This window comes from Lepus europaeus, chromosome 6, assembly GCF_033115175.1.
Source record: "Lepus europaeus isolate LE1 chromosome 6, mLepTim1.pri, whole genome shotgun sequence".
NCBI lineage: Eukaryota > Metazoa > Chordata > Mammalia > Lagomorpha > Leporidae > Lepus > Lepus europaeus.
In genome coordinates, this window is record NC_084832.1 from 54635803 (window position 1) to 54656074 (window position 20272).

At 39.4% G+C, this 20272-nt stretch overlaps 1 protein-coding gene across 7 annotated transcripts in view; it reads right to left on the reverse strand.

Annotated features, from left to right (window-relative positions):
* ELF1 (E74 like ETS transcription factor 1) overlaps nt 1-20272 on the reverse strand; it is a 116311-nt gene that overhangs the window by 29028 nt on the left and 67011 nt on the right. For all 7 annotated transcript variants that reach the window (XM_062194107.1, XM_062194106.1, XM_062194102.1 and 4 more), the window contains one exon: nt 5358-5538. In XM_062194107.1, coding sequence (XP_062050091.1) covers nt 5358-5538 — 181 coding nt within the window. The remainder of the gene's footprint in view (nt 1-5357; nt 5539-20272) is intronic.

The window sequence follows — 20272 nt, forward strand, 5'->3', positions numbered from 1 at the left end:
CAGCTATCCCATAAGGCCACACCCCTCCACCCTGCCCCAGGTCAACCTTTTGTATCTTCCTCCAGCTATAGCTAGTCTTTATCATGAGCTCCCAGTTTTCCCAAATACATAAATAGAAATCATAATTCTTCATCCTGCTTCTACTCTCTATTTTTATATGTCTTTGAGTACCTGTGAGCATCACCAGGAAACATAACCAAGCATAGATCTTTTTTTGGTTGGAATCACAAAAATTCAGTATAATTTTTATCCATTTAACTCTAATTCATTGTCACAGTTATCATTTTTATTATCTCGTCATCTTTTCTAAATGATGGGCAAGAAAATAAATTGATTTTTATTCACATCACATTTGTTTATTAAGGAAAGTAACTCATACATACTGGCCATTTGTATTTTTTCACTTATTTGACAAAACTATTCAAATTCTTTGCCCACTTCAGGTTGTTACTAATTTGTAACAGCTCTCTATATATTAAGGACATTAATTATTTATCAACCACATAGGTTGTAAATAGCATAACCCATTTGTTAATTGCCTTTTTAATTTCAATTACACAGGGATCTTCAGAATATTCATGGGCAATGAATATTATGAAACAAACTATGCATAGACTTCAAACACATTTTATACCAAAAAAACTTAAGTATCCTTGTATTGCTTTTTTGGACTAAACAAATTTCCAGTATTTGTTACCAATCTATATTTCCTTTTATACTTTTCTTATGTTTATGCTTGGAAACCCCTTTGTTCCTTTTTTCAATATTTATTTATTTATTTGAAAAGAAGAGTTAAAGAGAGAAAGAGAGAGAGAGAAATCTTCTATCTGCTGGTTTACTCCACAAATGGCCACAATGGCTGGGGCTGGGCCAGGGCCAGGCCCAAGTTAGGAGCCTGAAACTCCATCCAGGTCTCCCACATGGGTAGCAAGGGCCCAAGCACTTGGGCCATCTTTCATTGCTTTCCCAGTCCCATTATCTTTATATACAGAAGATCGATTCAGTATATACTTTTTTTTTTAATTTTTTTATTTTTTATTTCATAAATGTGAATTTACAAAGTGCAACTTTTGAATTGTTGTGGCTTCCCCCCAACCTCCCTCCCTCCCTTCCATGGCCCTCCCCTCTCCCTCTCCCATCCCACCCTTTATCAAGTTTCATTTTCAATTACCTTCATATACTGAAGATCAACTTAGTATATACTAAGCAAGGATTTCAACAGGCTGCATTCACACCACCGCACAAGGTATAGGGTATTGTTCGACTAGTAGTGTTTTTACGTTTCATAGTAAAACACATTAAGGACAGAGATCCTACATGGGGAGCATGTACCCAGTGACTCCCGTTGTTGATTTAACAATTGGCACTCTTATTTATGACGTCAGCAATCACCTGAGACTCTTGCTATGAGCCATCTAGGCTATGGAAGTCCCTTGAGTTCACCGACTCTGAACTTGTTTAGTCAAGGCCGTGTCACAGTGGAGGTTCCTTTCCTCCCTTCAAAGAAAGGCGCCTCTCTCCTTGATGGCCTGTTCCTTCTGCTGGGGTCTTGTTCACCAGAATCTTTCATTTAGATTGTTTTTTGCCACTGTGTCATGGCTTTCCATGCCTGTGAGACTCTCATGGACCTTTTAGCCAGATCCGAATGTCCCAAGGGTTGATTCTGAGCCAGGAGTGCTGTTTTGGGCATTTGCTATTCTATGAGTCTGCTGTGTGTCCTGCTTCCCCCGCAGGATCATTCTCTCCCTTTTAATTCTATCCTTCATTATTTGCTTACACTGGTATTATTTGTGAAATCTCTTCGACACATACCCTATCTTTTTGATCGGTTGTGTATTTATACTTATCACTTTACCAAGTGTGCTGGCATTGGTACCTGCCTCCTTGGTAAGATTGATTTGAAATCCCCTGGCACATTTCTAGTTCCACCATTGGAGGTAAGTCCAAGTGAGCATGTGCCAACCTATATATCTCCTCCCTCTCTTATTCCCACTCCTATGTTTAACATAGATCACTTTTCTGTTAATTTTAAATGCCTAAGAATGATTGTGCATTGGTTACAGAGTTCAACCAGTGGTCTTATGTAGAACAAACAGAGCAACAACAACAACAACAAAAATACTAAAAGGAATAAAATAGTAAGTTGTTCCTCAACAGTCTAGACAAGGGCTGGTCCTGTCATTGTCTCTCACAGTGTCCATTTCACTTAGCAACAACCACAACAACAAAAATACTAAAAGGAATAAAATAGTAAGTTGTTCCTCAACAGTCAAGACAAGGGCTGACCATGTCATTGTCTCTCATAGTGTCCATTTCACTTCAATGGGTATCATTTTAGATGCTCGTTTAGTTGCCATCGATCAGGGAGAACATATGATATTTGTCCCTTTTGGACTGGCTTATTTCACTCAGCATGATGTTTTCCAGCTTCCTCCATTTTGTTGTAAATGCCTGGATTTCATTGTTTTTTACTGCTGTATAGTGTTCCGTAGAGTGGAGCAAGAGGGAATTGAACTGGAGCTTATATAGGAAGCCGGCATTGCAGGCGGCGACTTAATCTGCACCACAACACCAGCCCCAAACCTCCTATTTTTCATCTGGAATGGTAAGATTATGTTAGAACAAAGTATACCATATGAAACAGGATAGAAGGGATGAACTGATAGTGTTCTGTGTGCCGTTAGTGACACAGAAAGCAGGAAGCTGGGAAGATGCTACTAACCTGTCCTTGGACACAGTGGATCACTTACTTGTGTTTTTTGCTTTGTTTTGTTTTCATAAAATTATAGTGGAGCAGTCAGGACTCAAACCAGAGCTCATCTGAGATGCTGGCATCACAGTCAGCAGCTTAACCTGCTGCCACAATGCCAGATCCTCTTTGTTACTTTTAGATATTTTATTTATTTATTTTGAGGCAGAGACAGAGACAGTCAGACACTGAGCTCCTATCCACTAAGTTTAGTTGCCAAAATGCCTCCTATAGGTAGGCCTGAGACAGGCTCAAGCCAGGAATTCAGTCCAAGTCTTCCGCATGGGTGGCAGGGACCCAAAAATTTGAGTTATCACCTGCTGCTTCCTATCATGCATATTAGTAGGAAGCTGGGATTGGGAGCAGAGCCAAGACTTGAACCTAGACACTCTGATCTTTTTTTTTTTTTTTTTTTTTTTTTAAGATTTATTTACTTATTTGAAAGGCAGAGGTACAGAGAAATAAGGGGGCAAAGGGTGGGAAGAGATATCTTCTATCTGCTGGTTTACTCCCCAAACAGCCAGGGTTGGGTCAGGCCGAATCCAGGAGCTTCTTCCAGGTCTCCCACCTGGGTAAAGGGGCCCAGGGTTTTGGGCCATCTTCTGCAACTTTCCCAGGTGCACTAGCAGGGAACTGGATCGGAAGTGGAGTACCTGGGGCTTGAACCAGAACCCATATGGGATGCTGGCGCTGCAGGCCATGGCTTAACCATCTATGCCACAGCGCCAACCCCTGCCAAGCAGCATCTTAACCAACAGACAAAATGCCCATCCCTGAAGTATTATTTTTAATGGTTTTGTCATCATATTTTTTTCATATATTGGTGGTATAAGTTGCCATTATGAAACATCACCAAGGTATAAAAATCTTTCTTTTCTCTCCCCTACAAAATAAATATCCAGTCATTCTTCCTTTGTCTTCTCATTTAAAATGTCATTATTACCTTAAAAATTTCCTTAATATAAGGAGAATACATTTCATGTATTTCAAAGATACAATATCTAAGAACATAAGGCTATTTCTTTCCCTCCTCCTTCCATTTAAAAAATTTTTATGGTAACAAACTTTCAATTTATTTTATAATCACAGGCTTAATATTCTACTAAATGTAGTGTTCAACAATAAAAAGTAAAAAGATCACTGTTCCATAGGAATATAGCCAAGGGTTATATACAATAATCAAATCATGATATGTCAATTTCACTCTTATACATCAGTTGTTTTTTTTTCTTTTTGTACTCTATATATTAGCCACAACACAGAGAAAACATATGATATGTATTTTCTGGTCTCTGGCTTATTTCACTAAGCATAATGGTCTCCAGTTGTGTCCAGTTTGTTGCAAAAAACAGTATTTCTTAACTTCTTAGACAGATCAGACCATGCATCTAGTCTTAATATTCATTTTGAATAGTCCAACTGACATTCTTTGACTAATACCACTATGTTCCAGTTACTCTAACTTCAAAACTTTTATTATTTGGTAGCTTAAGCTGACACAAGAAACTTTACTAAATGCATATTATATATCACACACTGTGGTCAGTGCTAAGGTAAAGCTGACACTAGGAGCCACAATACTTGCCACCTTGATCTAGTGATCCACCCATTATGCTATTTCTAGTAAGCTTCTTTCAAGAATAAAAATACAAATATTTACTTTCAAATATTTTTCTCAATATATCCAACATCACTGGCCAAGAAAAATTTACATGTAAATATATAAAAGTACAATATTCCGATCTCTAAAAATGACAAAAATGTAAGTACCACTACCTCAAATTTACATAGTCTACTCTTGAAGTTCAAAATATCTTGCTTGAGGGTCGGCACTGCAGTGTAGTGGGCTAAACCTCTGCCTAGGGCTCCAGCATCCCATATGGTCACTGGTTCATGTCCTGGCTGCTTCTCTTCCTTGTCAGCCCTCTGCTATGGCCTGAGAAAGTAGTAGAGCATGGCCCAGTGCTAGGGCCTCTGCACCTGCAGGGGAGATCCAGAGGAAGCTCCTGGCTCCTGGCTTTGGATCAGCTTAGGTTTGGCTCTGGCCATTGCGGCCATCTGGGGAGTAAGCCAGTGGATGGAAGATCTTTCTGTCTCTCCCTCTCTGTGGCTCTACCTCTCAAATAAATAAATAAAATCTTTAACAAAAAATCTTGCGTGTTGTAAATGAGCAAAAGAGAAATCTATAAATCTCAGGACTCTTACCGTACATTTGGGTCATGGTCTACTATTTTGATCTGTGGCAGTGGTAAGCAAAAAGCATTCTCATCTCTTCCCCTACACCAATCTTATTTTGTTCTCAGGAATACAGAGCCAGGTATATAAACAAAGCTTTGATGAACTGAGTAGTTTTGGTTCCTCTCACACATCTCCTATTTCAGTCATGCTCATCTCAACATACTTAGGAAAGAACAAAGGGGAAGTAAGACAGCAGAATGAAACGCAGCAAATGACTCAGAAAATGTTGTCTCCTCTCAGCAAGAATCTAGCTTCTATAGGTAATGAAATTTCTCAAAAAAAGTTAGGGACATTTTACACCCCCAAAACCTCAGGACTGATACAGTGTCCCAAACAGTGCCGTAGCAAGGTCTGCTGAAGACACACGCACCTGTAAGGGTGATATCGTCGTCATCGTCATCAATGATTTCTTCCTCAGCAACGTCCAGGGAGCTCTCAGTAATCATGTCATTGGGCTCTTCCACACAGGCCAGACCAGCGTAACTATTGAGAATATCCGCCCCAGGAACATGTTCCACAATTACTGCAGGAAAAATCGCTGGATCACCAAGCTGGAAAGGGGAGAGAGAGAGAGGTGAGAGAAAACAAATGCTTAAAAGTTTCATTTTTGTTAATAATATAATCCAAAAACATTTCATGCTGGTCATCAATTTAGCTTTTACTTCATAAGCCACTTGATCTTGGACATTTTTTTGGCTGCAGAGAGTATCTTTCTATTAAGGTCATCTAAATTTCCATTATTCTTGGGTCTTACTACTCAAGTTTCATTGGGAAACCTATAAATGTCCTATGGTTTTTAAATGACATTAAATTTAAAAGCCTTATAATATATCGATGCATAAGCATAAACCAAGAAGTGATATGCAAATATAAAATACAATTAAGTAAAATCTCAAAAGTTTGGCATGGGCCGGTGCCACGGCTCACTTGGCTAATCCTCCATCTGCGGCACCGGCACCCCGGGTTCTATTCCCGGTTTGGGTGCCGGATTCTGTCCCGGTTGCTCCTCTTCCAATCCAGCCCTCTGCTGTGGCCCGGGAAGGCAGTGGAGGATGGCCCAAGTGCTTAGGCCCTGCACCTGCATCGGAGACCAGGAGGAAGCACCTGGCTCCTGGCTTCGGATCGGCCCAGCACACAGGCTGTAGCGGCCATTTGGGTGGTGAACCAACAGAAAAAGAAGATCTTTCTCTCTGTCTCTTTCTCTAACTCTGCCTGTCAAAAAAAAAAAAAAGTTTGCCATGAACCAAAAAATAGTACCTGTGAGCTTAATAAATATACCATCACTTGACATAGAGGCCTGATTTTAACAACAGCTTTTGACTCAAACAGGAAAATTAACTTTCATTTTCTATTATTGTCCTCTTCAATTGTAGCTATTAAGGGCACACATTATTACTGTTAATGTCTAGTTATAAAATCATGGAATTTTGGAACTAAGGAAGCCTTAAAGTTTAATCTAGTACATCCACCTTGTTTTACAGATGAGGAATTGACCCAGATAGTTTCTAGCAATCCACTCAGAAATCATTTAGGGACAAACCTCATTAAGCTCCTACCTCTTTAACTTCCAATTTTGAAACAATTCCAGATTTAGAAAAGTTGCAAACACAGCACAAAGAATTCCCATACAACCTTCCTCTATATTCCTCAAATTCCAGCATTTAATCACAACTCCAAGAATATTTCAAAAAGTTCATAGGCAATGCATATTATGGAAAAAAAAACATGAATTTCAAAACTTTTTGTACCAAATATATTTTAATTCCATTTTCCCATGAACTTTATGAAGCACCCTTATATTTATTATTTTATTTGAAAGTGGTAGACATTTCGCTCCTTTAACCTTGAACATTCCAGTAATTTATTTCCTAAATACTCATATAAGAATATCTTATCTAAATACAGCACAATTATCAAAGCCAGGAAGTAACATGAGTATAAGGGTACTTCAAAAAGTTTGTTGAGAAAAAGGAATTAAGGGGCTGGCCCTGTGGCATAGTGTGTCAGGTTAAAGCTGCCGTCTGTAGTGCCAGCATCCCATATGGGTGCTAGTTCAAGACCCGGCTGCTCCACTTCTGACCAGTTCTCTACTACGACCTGGGAAAGCAGTAGAAGATGGCCCAAGTCCTTGGGCCCCTGCACCAATGTAAGGGACCAAGAGGAAGCTCCTGGCTCCTGGCTTCAGATCGGCCCAGCTCCGGCTGTTGTGGCCATTTGGGGAGTGAACCAGCAGATGGAAGATATCCTTCTCTGCCTCTCTGCAAATCTGCCTTTCAAATAAATTAATTAATTTAAGAAAAAAAGGTATTAAAAGGTTAGTTTACTTTAGTGCAACAACAACTTGAAGTCCATGCACACTTTGTTCATAATATGTATTTTCCATAAACAAAATATTTGAAGGCTCCTCATATGCATGTTTCATAAATTTTTGACACCCAAATAAAGTATCTTTTACTTCTATTATCTATGAACTTTTTGAAGTGCAACACTATAATATAATCAATTTGTTGCTGATATCCTTTATAAAAAAATGAGCAAAAATTTTTTTGGTTCAGGAGCCAATGTAGCATCACAGGTTTAATTTAATAAATATCCTGCCTGTTTCTTAATAGCAAGTCCTTTAACCTGGAACAGTTCTTCAGCTTTTGTCTTTCACAATCTTGACAGTCTTGAAGAGTACAGATCATTTATTTTGTAGAATGTTCCCAACCTGGGTTTGTATGGTATTTCCTCATTCATTCAATTATTTTCATTTTTGGCATGAATACCAATAAAGTATATACAAATACAGTATGTCATAGCTTTAAAAAAATGTATTTGTCAGGGCCGGTGCTGTGGCGTAGCAGGGAAAGCTGCCACCTGCCATGCTGGCATCCCATATGGGCACCAGTTCGAGTCCTGGCTGATCCAGCTCTCTGCTGTGGCCTAGGAAAGCAGTAGAAGATGGCCCAAGTCCTTGGGTCCCTGCACCCAGAAGAGGCTCCTGGCTTTGAATCAGTGCAGCTCCAGCTATTGCAGCCATCTGGGGAGTGAACCAACGGATGGAAGACCTCTTTTTTTCTCTCTCTATGTCTCTGCCTGCCTCTCTGAAACTCTGACTTTCAAGTAAACAAATAAAATCTTTAAAAAAATCTGTATGTCCTATAGCTGGGGTTATTAACTTTGATCACTTAGTTAAGGTAGTGTCCATCAGATTTCTTCACCTGTAAAGTTACAATTTTTCCCTTTGAACTAATAATTATATTATAGGGAAGATACCTCAAGACTATGCAGACATTTTGGTTCTTACTTAAACATTTCACCCATAAAGTATCATCTTCTTAAATATTAAAAAAAAAGTTCTTGCTCATAGGTAATGTCAGATACTTTGCTATTTTCCTAAGTTAACCCTATATTGAAATTATGTATGGTTTCATTATAACTCAGCAGTCTCAATCTTCTAAAATTCGTGTTTGCAGAACTGCACGTTGAGATTATAGATATTACTTCCACCATAAGAATTAGCTAAATTAAATATGTATCAGGTGCTACACAGATCTATCCTTTTCTTCAAGATGTCATGCTTTGAAATTTATGAATAATAACCCGAAATACATTTGGATCGTTTTATTTCAAAATGCTTCTTCCTGTTTCAGAAAACAGGAAGTTAACCAGAAGTAGCTGGCTCTTTGAATTATAAAGTAAGTTTTAAAACAAAAACTAGGAAGTTCAAAAATTATATTATAAAACACACATGCACACACAGAAAATCAAGACGATGGAATATAACATATCCAGTCAAAGTGAGATCTTTTGACCTTCCTTCCTCCCTTTAAGAGAGATGATTAATGCACAAGTAATCCAACCTAGTGTGAAGCTGTGCTTGTTAAAACTTTTTATTTTCCTGAAGTTAAGCTTCTGTCTTCTAACACGGCTAAGCACAAAATTGGAAACATTTTCACATGATTTCATTTTATGCTGCAATAACCCTATCTACAAGGTAAGAGTAGAAATCATTCCATCCATTAACAGATGAAGAACTGGGTTAGGAAACTTAACAAGGTCACCTACTAAGTCAGAGACAGAGGTGGTCAGATATGATTCACAAAAGCCTCCACACAAATGAAACAAAACAAAAATATGCCTACCTACCCCAATCCATTTGGCTCCTGCGACTTGGGCAGACAGTAGTCAGAATGTGGATACTGAGTGAGATCCCAGTGGAAAGAACGGGCCATCAGAGAAGAAGGTACCTTTCTCTGAAGGGGGAAAGAACTTCCACTTTGACTACAGCCTTGTCTAAATAAGATTGGAGTTGGTGAACTCAAAAGACTTCCATAGCCTTGGCAGCTCATGACAAGATCCTCGGGTGATTACTGACGTCATAAATAAGAGTGTCAACTGTTAGATCAGCAACGGGAGTCACTGTGCACTTACTCCCCATGTAGGATCTCTGTCCTTAATGTGCTGTACTATGTGAATTAACGGCATAACTAGTACTCAAACAGTACTTTATACTTTGTGTTTCTGTGTGGGTGTAAACTGTTGAAATCTTTACTTAGTATATACTAAATTGATCTTCTGTATATAAAGATAATTGAAAACGAATCTTGATGAAGAATGGGATGGGAGAGGGAGTGGGAGATGGGATGGTTGCAGGTGGGAGGAAGGTTATAGGGGAAAAAGCCGCTATAATACAAAAGTTGTACTTTGGAAATTTATATTTATTAAATAAAAGTTAAAAAGGAATGCGGATATTACAAGGGATCCTCCAAAATTTCATCTGAATCTATATAGTTCAAGTTTCAAATAACTACAAATATTGATTCCTACTTTTTTCCTTGTCCTGTTCTACTTACCTATAATTGGGCTGGAATAGTTGATTACTCCATTCTCTGGCATTTACAGGTATTTATAGGTATTATATACCTTGCCAAATATCACTACAACCAACTCCACTTCTACTCCAGTTCCCTCCCCAAAGGCAAACATTCTTACCAGTCTCTTTGTTCCCAAATACAGAAAGTCTGTATATAATAAAACATATTCCAATTTGCTATAAAGGATCCTTTTAACTTCAATTTGAAGAAATTAATATTTAAGCTATTAAAATGTTAAACACACACAAGTTTCCTTTGAAGCAGAAGTTTAAGAATGAAAGGAACACATGGTTCTGTGATTCAGTACAAAAGAAATCTGTGAACCTGAGGCCTAGGGTCTTCTTCAACCCTGATGCTGTTATGTTAATCTCCTCACCTATAAATGAAGGAAGAGCACCAGCTGATCCTAAGGGCACTACCAGGTTTCGTTTAATTGAGATGTATTTTAACTTCATGTATTCTCATGCTCACACTCATAACATTACAACATGAGATTATTCATTTTATACACTAAATGGGAGAGCAGGATGCCCAATGGCCATGTAGCTGCTGTCCTGTCTACTATTATTAGCAAACATAATTAATATGCCAAGCATTTTTGCCCATTGTTTTACAAGTATTACCACTATAATATCACAAAATCCTATGAGGAAAATATACTGGACTATCTACTTTCTACATGAGAAAATGGAGGCAAGGGGAAGGGAAGCATGAGGTCACTTCAAATGTTCATGGAAAACATGCATTACCTTTTAGGTCATTTCCCTACACAGTTTTAAAAGTATCCTTCTATAGTGGGCTCTCCATATCCAACAATTCAACTGCAAATCAAAAATATTCAGAAAAACTTGTCTGTACTAAATGTGCACAGATTTTTTCCTCTTAACAATATAGTATAAGACCTGTTTACACTGTATTAGTTATAGTAAGGAATCTGGAGGTGATTTAAAGGATATGCATATGTTACATGTAAATACTGCAACATTTAATATCAGGAACTTGAGCATCCACAGATCCTGGTGGCCACAAAGAGTCCTAGAACTGAGGAACAATTAATTTAGCATAATACATCTGTATAGCAATTGGTAGAACCCTAGCTTGAACTGACTCCAGTGCTCTTTACCTATACATCATTATAGTCAGCCTTCAGGCCGGTGCCGTGGCTCATTAGGCTAATCCTCCGCCTGCAGCACCAGCACCCCAAGTTCTAGTCCCAGTTCGGGTGCCAGATTCTGTCCCGGTTGCTCCTCTTCCAGTCCAGCTCTCTGCTGTGGCCCAGGAAGGCAGTGGAGGATGGCCCAAGTACTTGGGCCCTGTACTCGCATGGGAGCCAGGAGGAAGTACCCGGCTCCTGGCTTTGGGTGCAGCGCCAGCCATAGCGGCCATTTGGGGGGTGAACCAACGGAAGGAAGACCTTTCTCTCTATCTCTCTCTCTCACTGTCTAACTCTGCGTGCAATAAAAAAAAAAAAAAAAAAAAAAATCAGCCTTCAATCTGAGCTTCGTTTTGTTGGTATATTTACTTTGCTCTGTTTTAAAAAACAGAATAGGAAAGAAAATGGAGGCATGATTTTCAATATTATCTTTTCCAGGGATTCACCAATCTGCAAGCTTTTTGTGTAGACAACCAGTTCTTTCTGGCCTGCAGAGTGCCTCCGGGGATCATTACCTAGTGCATCCAGGGTTCAGAATTACTGTTCTAAAAAAAATTACAACATTCAAAACTGTATTCCTTAACTTAGTCAACTTTAATTATTCATGCCATTATCTGGGATATTAGTGACCAGACAGTTATATGAAAACTTTCCTGTTCAGCATTTGCAGATTATTTTTCCTTTTCTTTTTGGGAAAGTAAAACACAATCATGGTTATTAAATAGGAAAGGACTCCTCGCAATTAAACCAGTTTTCAAACTCTGAATTTCCAGTAACAAATTAAACTTGTCAAGATAAAGTAACTTTCATTTGTTCAGTAACTTTATCAAACTTCTTAATAGCTCCAGCGTGAAAAATGCATATACTAATTTTCCTTTACTAGGGGAATTTAGGACAAGTATTGAAAGAAACTTTTTAACAGCAATAATAGAAGGAGAGACAGTTCCCCAAATTGCAACACTGTTGGCCATATAGCTTCCAGTTTTTTGTTGCTGATCACATATGTGGCAATACCATCTAGACAAAAAGAGAAGGAAAGTGACCTAAACAATGTTACTCTCTGAAAAAGGTTTGCTTGTTCCCTCAATATACCACAAACCAAAAGTCCTAGGATATTTATGATACTACGGATCATTATTACAACTCTAATAAGGAAAAGCTAATTCAATAGGTCTCTGGATACAAAAAAGCATAGTAGCTTTCACATAACTTCTGTGCCAAGCTTCTCTAACAGCAGAACTCAATCTGTTAAATGATTGTGAAACATCCTGCTAAACTCTTCTATGAAACATCTTACTTCATTTTAAACTATTAACAGTTTTCTTGAAACAAACAAAGGAGGTTAAGAACTTATATTTTTAAAATTCTCAGTGCAATGGTCTTTTTTAAGAACAGGTGTAAAACACAATTTCAAAGTAGTTCATACCACACCCTTGTGCAAAGACAAGGCAATACAAACAGTATTCTGGTGCCTTTCTCTTCCTAGAGTCTTCAATAGCTCCCCCAACACCAAATCTCTCCAATAAACCTACAAAGTCTAAACTTAGTGTACTATGAAAACACATCTTTGAGACAAGTTCCTGTGCACTGCCTTCAAATCAGATTGCAGCCCCAAAGCCTCATCCTAACAAGACACTGCTTTGAGGACTTCTGACATTCCTGAATTATTTCCTTGCCTTTGATTTAAAAAAACAAAAGCACAAAACCAAAAATCCAGCACTTCACTCTATCATGGCCTCATCTGACATTTTACCATGAGGGCACTGCGCTACACACACACCATCAAAACAGGGTTAGCCATTTTCAAGTTCTTATTTTAAGACCTGGTCCCACCATGTCTCATGATTTAGATTCAGGCAAATATCCAGCCTTTCTAGATTTCAGTTTTTGCATCTATCTAAAACAGTAGTATCTTCTAAAGTTTTTCATTTTTAATTAATTTTATTTTATTTATTTGAGAGGTAGAGTTACAGATAGAGAGGGGTAGAGACACAGAGAGAGGTCTTCCATCTGCTGGTTCACTCCCCAGATGGCCACAATGACCAGAGCTGCGCCAATCTGAAGGCAAGAATTAGGAGCTTCTTCAGGGTCTCACATGCAGGTGCAGGGGCCCAAAGACTTGGGGCATCTTCTACTGCTATCCCAGGTCATAGCAGAGAGCTGGATCAGAAGAGGAGCAGCCAGGACTGGAACCAGCACCCATATGGGATGCCAGTGCCTCAGGCCAGGGCTTTAAGCCGCTGTGCCACAGAGCCCACCCCCTAGAGTTTTTCTAAGAATTAAATAACATGTAAATGAGTCACCTGTTAAACTAGATGGCATAGAGTAAGTAATCAAGATATTGTTAAAAGTCTTTCATTATTTGATTTAGCTAGATATACTCTTAAAAGTTGACAGTATAAACTTACATTGAAAAGACATGATTTTAGTTTTTTTGGGGGGTTTTTAAAAGTATTTATTTATTGGGGGTGGCGCTGTGGTGTAGTGGGTAAAGCTACCACCTGCAGTGCTGGTATCCCATATGGGTCCCAGCTGCTACACTTCCGATCCAGCTCTCTGCGATGATCTGGGAAAGCAGTAGAAGATGGCCCAACTCCTTGGGCCCCTGTGCTGGCATAGGTGACTCAGAGGAAGCTCCTGGCCCCTGGCTTCGGATTGGCAGCCAATTGGGGAGTGAACCAGCAGATGGAAGACCCCTCCCCCTCTCCCTCCCCCTTTCCTTCCCCCTCCCCCTCTCCCAATTAGATTGGTGAACAAATCTAATCATCTATACTTAGCAACAACCCTTCCTTCAAATAAAAACAAAAGGTGATCTATAAGTGTACTCACTCTAAAAGTTTATCAAAGTGTACACTTAAAGCCTGTGCATATTTTTGTATTTATGCTGTACTTCAATAAAAAGTTTAAAAGGCAGAGGCCCACCTGATAGAAAAAAAAAAAAAAAACTTCAAAATGACTTCACCTTACTTTTCTTTAGTTTCAGTTCTAACCATTGTTCTGCCACAGAGATGGAAGAAGTTGGGGGAGGGGAGTCCAAATAAATACTAGAATAGTATTGCTTCATTATTTCATGTAAACCATGATAAAATTATAGTAAATCTCTAGACACGGTGCATCTAGATGGATACAAAACACACATACACACACACACACAATCAGGGTGACTGGTGAACAAAATGAAAATTGAAATTCTTTAAAACAAGTTCCCAAAGTACATTTTTATAAATTATTTTTGGAAATAAATTAGTATTGGAATATATTTGTATTACAAGAGTGTAGGGGTCAGTGCTGTGGCATAGCAGGTAAAGCCACCGCCTGCAGTGCCAGCATCCCATATGGGTGCTGGTTCGAGTCCCAGCTACTCCACTCTGGATCAAGCTCTCTGCTATGGCCTAGGAAAGCAGTAAAAGATGGCCCAAGTCCTGGGGCTCCTGCACCCATGTGGGAGACCTGGAAGAAGGCCCTGGCTCCTGGCTTTGGATGGGTGCAGCTCAGGCCATTGCAGCCAATTGGAGAGTGAACCAGGGGATGGAAGACCTTTCTCTGCCTCTCCTCTCTCTGTGTAACTCTGACTTTTGAATAAATAAATCTTAAAAAAAAAAAAAAAGAATGTAAAGCATTACTGCTCCTTTTCCGTACAGTGCCCACCCCCAATGGCTACCACTGTTACCAATTTCAAAAGCACATTTTAAATGATTTCAGGAATTGAAGCTGATGGAACAAAGACATAAGCCTTAGCCATTCTCAAACGTTGCCCAAAAGACAGATAAACACTGGAATTTATTCCTTGCCCTTGAATCTCAATTGGGTCTCACACCCTATTGCCTTTACACCCCTGCATTCTTTCCCAGGTTCCCAAGGCCCCACAGGTCCACCTGAAAGACCAGTTCTAGGAATCCCCCTCTGCCTGCTGCCTCTTACCCCTACCCCCATCCCTAGCCCTCCTAAAATATAAAAAGGCCGGGCCCCTAGGGTCAGGGCCTTCTGCCACGTGCTCCATCAATGTGCACACTGGCAGTTGGTGAGCCACCTCTAACAATTATTCTCTGAATAAATCTGGTCTGGCTCCAGATTCATACGCTGCCTCCTCTCTGTTCTGAACCTCTTTTCCTAACATTTTTGGTGCTCTGTGTGAGGAGGCACCCATCCGCGCCTCTTTTCTTAACAGAAGTTTTATATAAAATAAGTTGGATTGTGCAACAGATCTCCAAGGTCCAGCACAAAGTTTTCTGTGAAGCATTTTTCACAGCCAAATTCTCTGCATACTTGGAGAAATTTGCCACTAACACAGCTTCATTATCTGCACATGAGAATATTTCTGTTGATTAGCTCAAGCTCTTTATTCTTAACTTTAAAAGAAAATAAAAAGCAGTTTTAATGACCAGACAGAAAACTTTACCTAGTTTGTAGTACACACTACCTAATATATTAGTCTACCTTAAAAAATCAATTAAAAGTACAGTATTTAAAAGTACTAGTTTTTAAAAATTTAATAAATGTATTTATGAGAAAATGATAATCCTATTTATTCTAGGTATAAATTACTATACAAATAATTTACTTAATATTTTTCCAGATTCTCTTTTTCATGTGTGGCTGCTTTTATCTCTTACATCCTAGAATAAATGTAAAGAATTTGGTGTCCCTTGAGTCAGATCCAAGTCCATGCAGGTGTTGTCACTTTATACTCATTCCTTTCCAGGCAACAACGACTCTTTCATATAACCTCTCTCTGAGATTCCTCACTATAAGGGTTTTCCTTATTTGTAAAGTGGAGATAATGAGTTATTGTATTAACAGTTATCAACAAAATTATTGTGAATATGAAAAAGAAAACACATATCATACAGAGGTCCTGGCACAGGGAAGAGATAAATATTCCCTCTTATTATACTACAACAAAATACTCATCTTGATATGGCCCATAGGTATACATGCACATTTTGCCAAATTTTAGTATCAGTTTTGTGTTCACTTTGTAAAAATGAATTAGGAAACTTTCTCTAAACTGAACTATTTAAATAATTCATTAAATCTTAAATAACAATGGAACTATTTGGGCTACCAATTTTATGCATGTGGGAATTGTTCCCTGTCAATTTCCTCAGTTTCCTTCATGGTTACAAATGCATTTTCACTTCATGAAAGATACCCAATCTAAGTTACTTGTACTCCAAAAACTTAAAAATAGTTCCATGCATTTGCTCAAAGAATATACAAAATCTAATACAGTACCATATCATTGAATCATCCCTTAACAGAAATATAAACAAACAAATCAAGCACTGTATGTCAAGAAAATTCACAAGGAAATCAACAAACATCCAATAAGGCAAATTATCCTCAAGTAGATACTCCGTAAGACTAGTGGTAGGGCCAGTGCTGTGGTGTAGTAGGTTAAGCCTCCACCTGCAGCCCTGACATCCCATATAGACACCAGTTAGAGTCCCAGCTGTTCGACTTCTCATCCAGCATCCCTGCTAATGGCCTGGGAAAGCAGCAGGAGATGGCCCAAAGTCCATGGACCCCTGTACCCACTTAGGAGACCCAGAAGAAGCTCCTGGCTTCGGATTGGCTCAGCTCCAGCCGTTGCATCCATTTGGGGAGTGAACCAGTGGACGGAAGACCTCTCTCTGTAATTTTGCCTCTCAAATAAACAAATAAATCATAAAAAACAACTTCTTGCTAAGGTTCAGCCAACGATGCCTCAAGTAGTTGGGTCCTAAGATCCTGGCTTTGGCCTTACCCAGCCCTAGCTGTTGTAGGCATCTGGAGGGTGAACCAGCAGATGAGAGATCTTTCTCTCCCCTGCTCCATTCAAATAGAAAGGGAGAAAACAAACAAGAAAAATCATGCTTAAAATATCAAATTTGGATCCTTAAAAAAAAAAAGTGCTAGTAAATTAGAACTGGAATCCAGACACTAATCTGTTATTTTGGAGAGTGATTACTCTGGGTGTCCTGGTAACCCCACCTCCAAGTCTATCAAAGGTGAAAGGTTCTAATATAGGCCACTCAAGATAACATTATACTGGGGCTGGTGCTGTGGTACATTGGGTTAAAGCTCCAGCCTACAGTGCCAGCACCCCATAGGGGAGCCAGTTCAAGTTCTAGCTGCTTCACTTCTGATTCAGTTACCTGTAATAGCCTGGGAAACCAGTGGAAGAAGGCCCAAGTGGTGGGCTCCTGCACCTGGATGAAGCTCCTGGTCTTGGCTTCTGAGCGAACCAGTGGATGGAAGACTTCTCTCTCTCTCTCTGTCTCTACCTCTCTATAACTCTACCTTTCAAATAAAAACAAATCTAAAAAAAAAAAAAAAAAAAAGACTGCTGCAAGGATTAAATGACATTTTTTTTAAAAAGATAACATTGGGGCCGATGCTGTGGCATAGCAGGTAAAGCCGCAGCCTGCAGTGCTGGCATCCCATATGGGCGCTGGTTCAAGTCCCAGTTGCTCCACTTCCTATCCAGCTCTCTGCTATAGCCTAGGAAAGCAGTAGAAGAAGGACCAAGCTCTTGAGCCCCTGCACCTGCATGGGAGACCTGGAAGAAGCTCCTGGCTCCTGACTTTGGGTCAGCCCAGCTCCAGCTATTGTGGCCACTTGGGGAGAGAACCAGAGGATGGAAGACCTTTCTCTCTCTCTCTTTCTCTCTCTGCCTCTCTTTCCCTCTGTATAACTCTTTCAAGTAAAATAAATCTTAGAAAAAAAAAAAGAAGATAACATTATACTACAGAAAATTGATAGAATACTATCTCTATCACAGGGTAGCTTGTGGGAAACAATGCATATGCAGAGAAGACTCTGTAAACTACAAAGGGCTATAAAAAATGTTAGGCAGTGTTAGCTTTACACAGTACTCAGAAAGTCAATCACAAATGTTTTCTTGGCAGAAAAGTTAACATCCAGAGCACCAGTAGGGCAGGGAAAGTAGACACATGTCTCTATTAGTCTCCTCAACTCCCAGTGACTTTCTTCCCTCAATATTCTAGCTTTTAAGGATTATATTATACACGCTACAACTATCACTAAACAGGTAAGTATTATGTTATATGGCTTAATATGGGAGGAAAATAATTGAAGTCTCTGGTAATTAACAAAGTGCTTCCAACTAAAAAGAAACTGACTACACTATGGTGCTAGGTAAGAAGTGTTCTTTTTTTTTTTTTTTTGGACAGGTAGAATGGATAGTGAGAGAGAGACAGAGAGACAGAGAGAAAGGTCTTCCTTTTTGCCGTTGGTTCACCCTCCAATAGCCGCTGCGACCGGCGCATCTCGCTGATCCGAAGCCAGGAGCCAGGTGCTTCTCCTGGTCTCCCATGCGGGTGCAGGGCCCAAGGACTTGGGCCATCCTCCACTGCCTTCCCGGGCCATAGCAGAGAGCTGGCCTGGAAGAGGGGCAACTGGGACAGAATCCGGCGCCCCAACCAGGACTAGAACCCGGTGTGCTGGCGCCGCAAGGTGGAGGATTAGCCTGTTAAGCCACAGCGCCGGCAAGAAGTGTTCTTTAGTCTATCTTTGAGTTTTTCAAAGTAATAAACTATAAAATAAAATGGTACTGATAATGTGGTAATGATGATGATTAAAGTTGCCACTTCATATGTACTTTATGTATGTACTTCATATGGCTTACGTCACTTAATTGCCACAACAACACTATGCTAGTTTGTTGACATTTCTAGTCAACCAGCCAAGAGGAGGCAGAACCAAGATCTGAATCTAGGCATTGTGACTCCAGGGTCCACAGCTCAACCACGACCATAGACAACAAATTCATGATCCTGCAAATGAACTGCAGCCACACTGAAAGTTTCATCTTAAAGCTTGGCTTTAAAAATATACATATAGACACAAATTTGTTGTACTTCTGTCGGCTCCAGCAGACTGAGTATTTCTGAAGAAGCCCAGCTTCCTTCTTGATCAGCGCCATCAAAATGCAAGTCTAATTAAATGGTCTTTCCCTCAGACTTCCCCAAGATAACATTTGAAATTCCATTGAAAATCCCTGAGGAGCTGTTTAAACAAAGTCTAATCCCAACAAAGCTCTTTCATGACAACTGCCCTTCTTTAGTCTTTTTCTTATGGGAGTGCTCGCTTGAAAAGTTCAGTATGGATGGCTTATATGTGTGTGTGTGCAGCTATATATGACAAGCCAGTTACAGAAATAGGGTGCAGTAAATTTCAACCAGGATTAAATGTTTACTTTATTTACACAAATTAAAGGTCAATTTCTGCTTCAAATGAAGGACTTTAATAAGAACCTTATATGTACACAGAATAGAATAAAAAGAGGCAAAAATACCTAAGTAGATGATAATGGACACAATCTTTGTGTACAGACTTAGAACCACTGAACTGTGTACTTTAAACAGGTGAGTTATATAGTCTGTGAATTATGTCACAATAAAGCTTTTTTAAAAAGATATATACATAGGCCGGCGCCGCGGCTCACTAGGCTAATCCTCCAACTGTGGCACCGGTACCCGAGTTCTAGTCCTGGTTGGGATGCTGGATTCTGTCCCGGTTGCTCCTCTTCCAGTCCTGCTTTCTGCTGTGGCCCAGGAGGGCAGTGGAGGATGCCCCAGGTCCTTGGGCCCTGCACCCTTGTGGGAGACCAGGAGGAAGCACCTGGCTCCTGGCTTTGGACTGGCGCAGCGCGCCAGCGGTAGTGGCCACTTGGGGGGTGAACCAACGGAAAAAGGAAGACCTTTCTCTCTCTCTCTCTCTAACTCTACCTGTCAAAAAAAAATATATAAAAAGATATATACATAATAAGAGTAGTCTACATATAATTATATTAAATTAATTAGAATGAATAACACTGTTTTGTTAACATCATAAATGCAAAATGTAGTAATTTTTCCACATTTAAAGCTTTTTTCATCATTTAAAAATAGTTATTACACGTGGCTAGCATTATTCATAGTTGAAGGCACAGGCTATATTACAACTGCCAGCTTCATCACTTAGCTATGTAATTTCAGAAAAATTGCTTCCCTTCCCAGAGCCTTACTTAACTCTTCTTTAAGACGAAAATTAGAGTACCTATCTCATAAGATTGTTGTAAAAATTAAACAGGATAATCTTTGTAAAGTATATAGCACAGTGCACAGGACAAAATGCTCAGTGGAAGCAATCTACTAAAATTCACCACTGAATGATCCTGGATCCCATCTATATTTTCATTATTAGGATGTTTTTATAGGGACTCTGTGATGGCTGGGAGACAGTCAAAAAAGATTTTATTAAAAAAAAAAAAGTTATTAAGTTCCTACT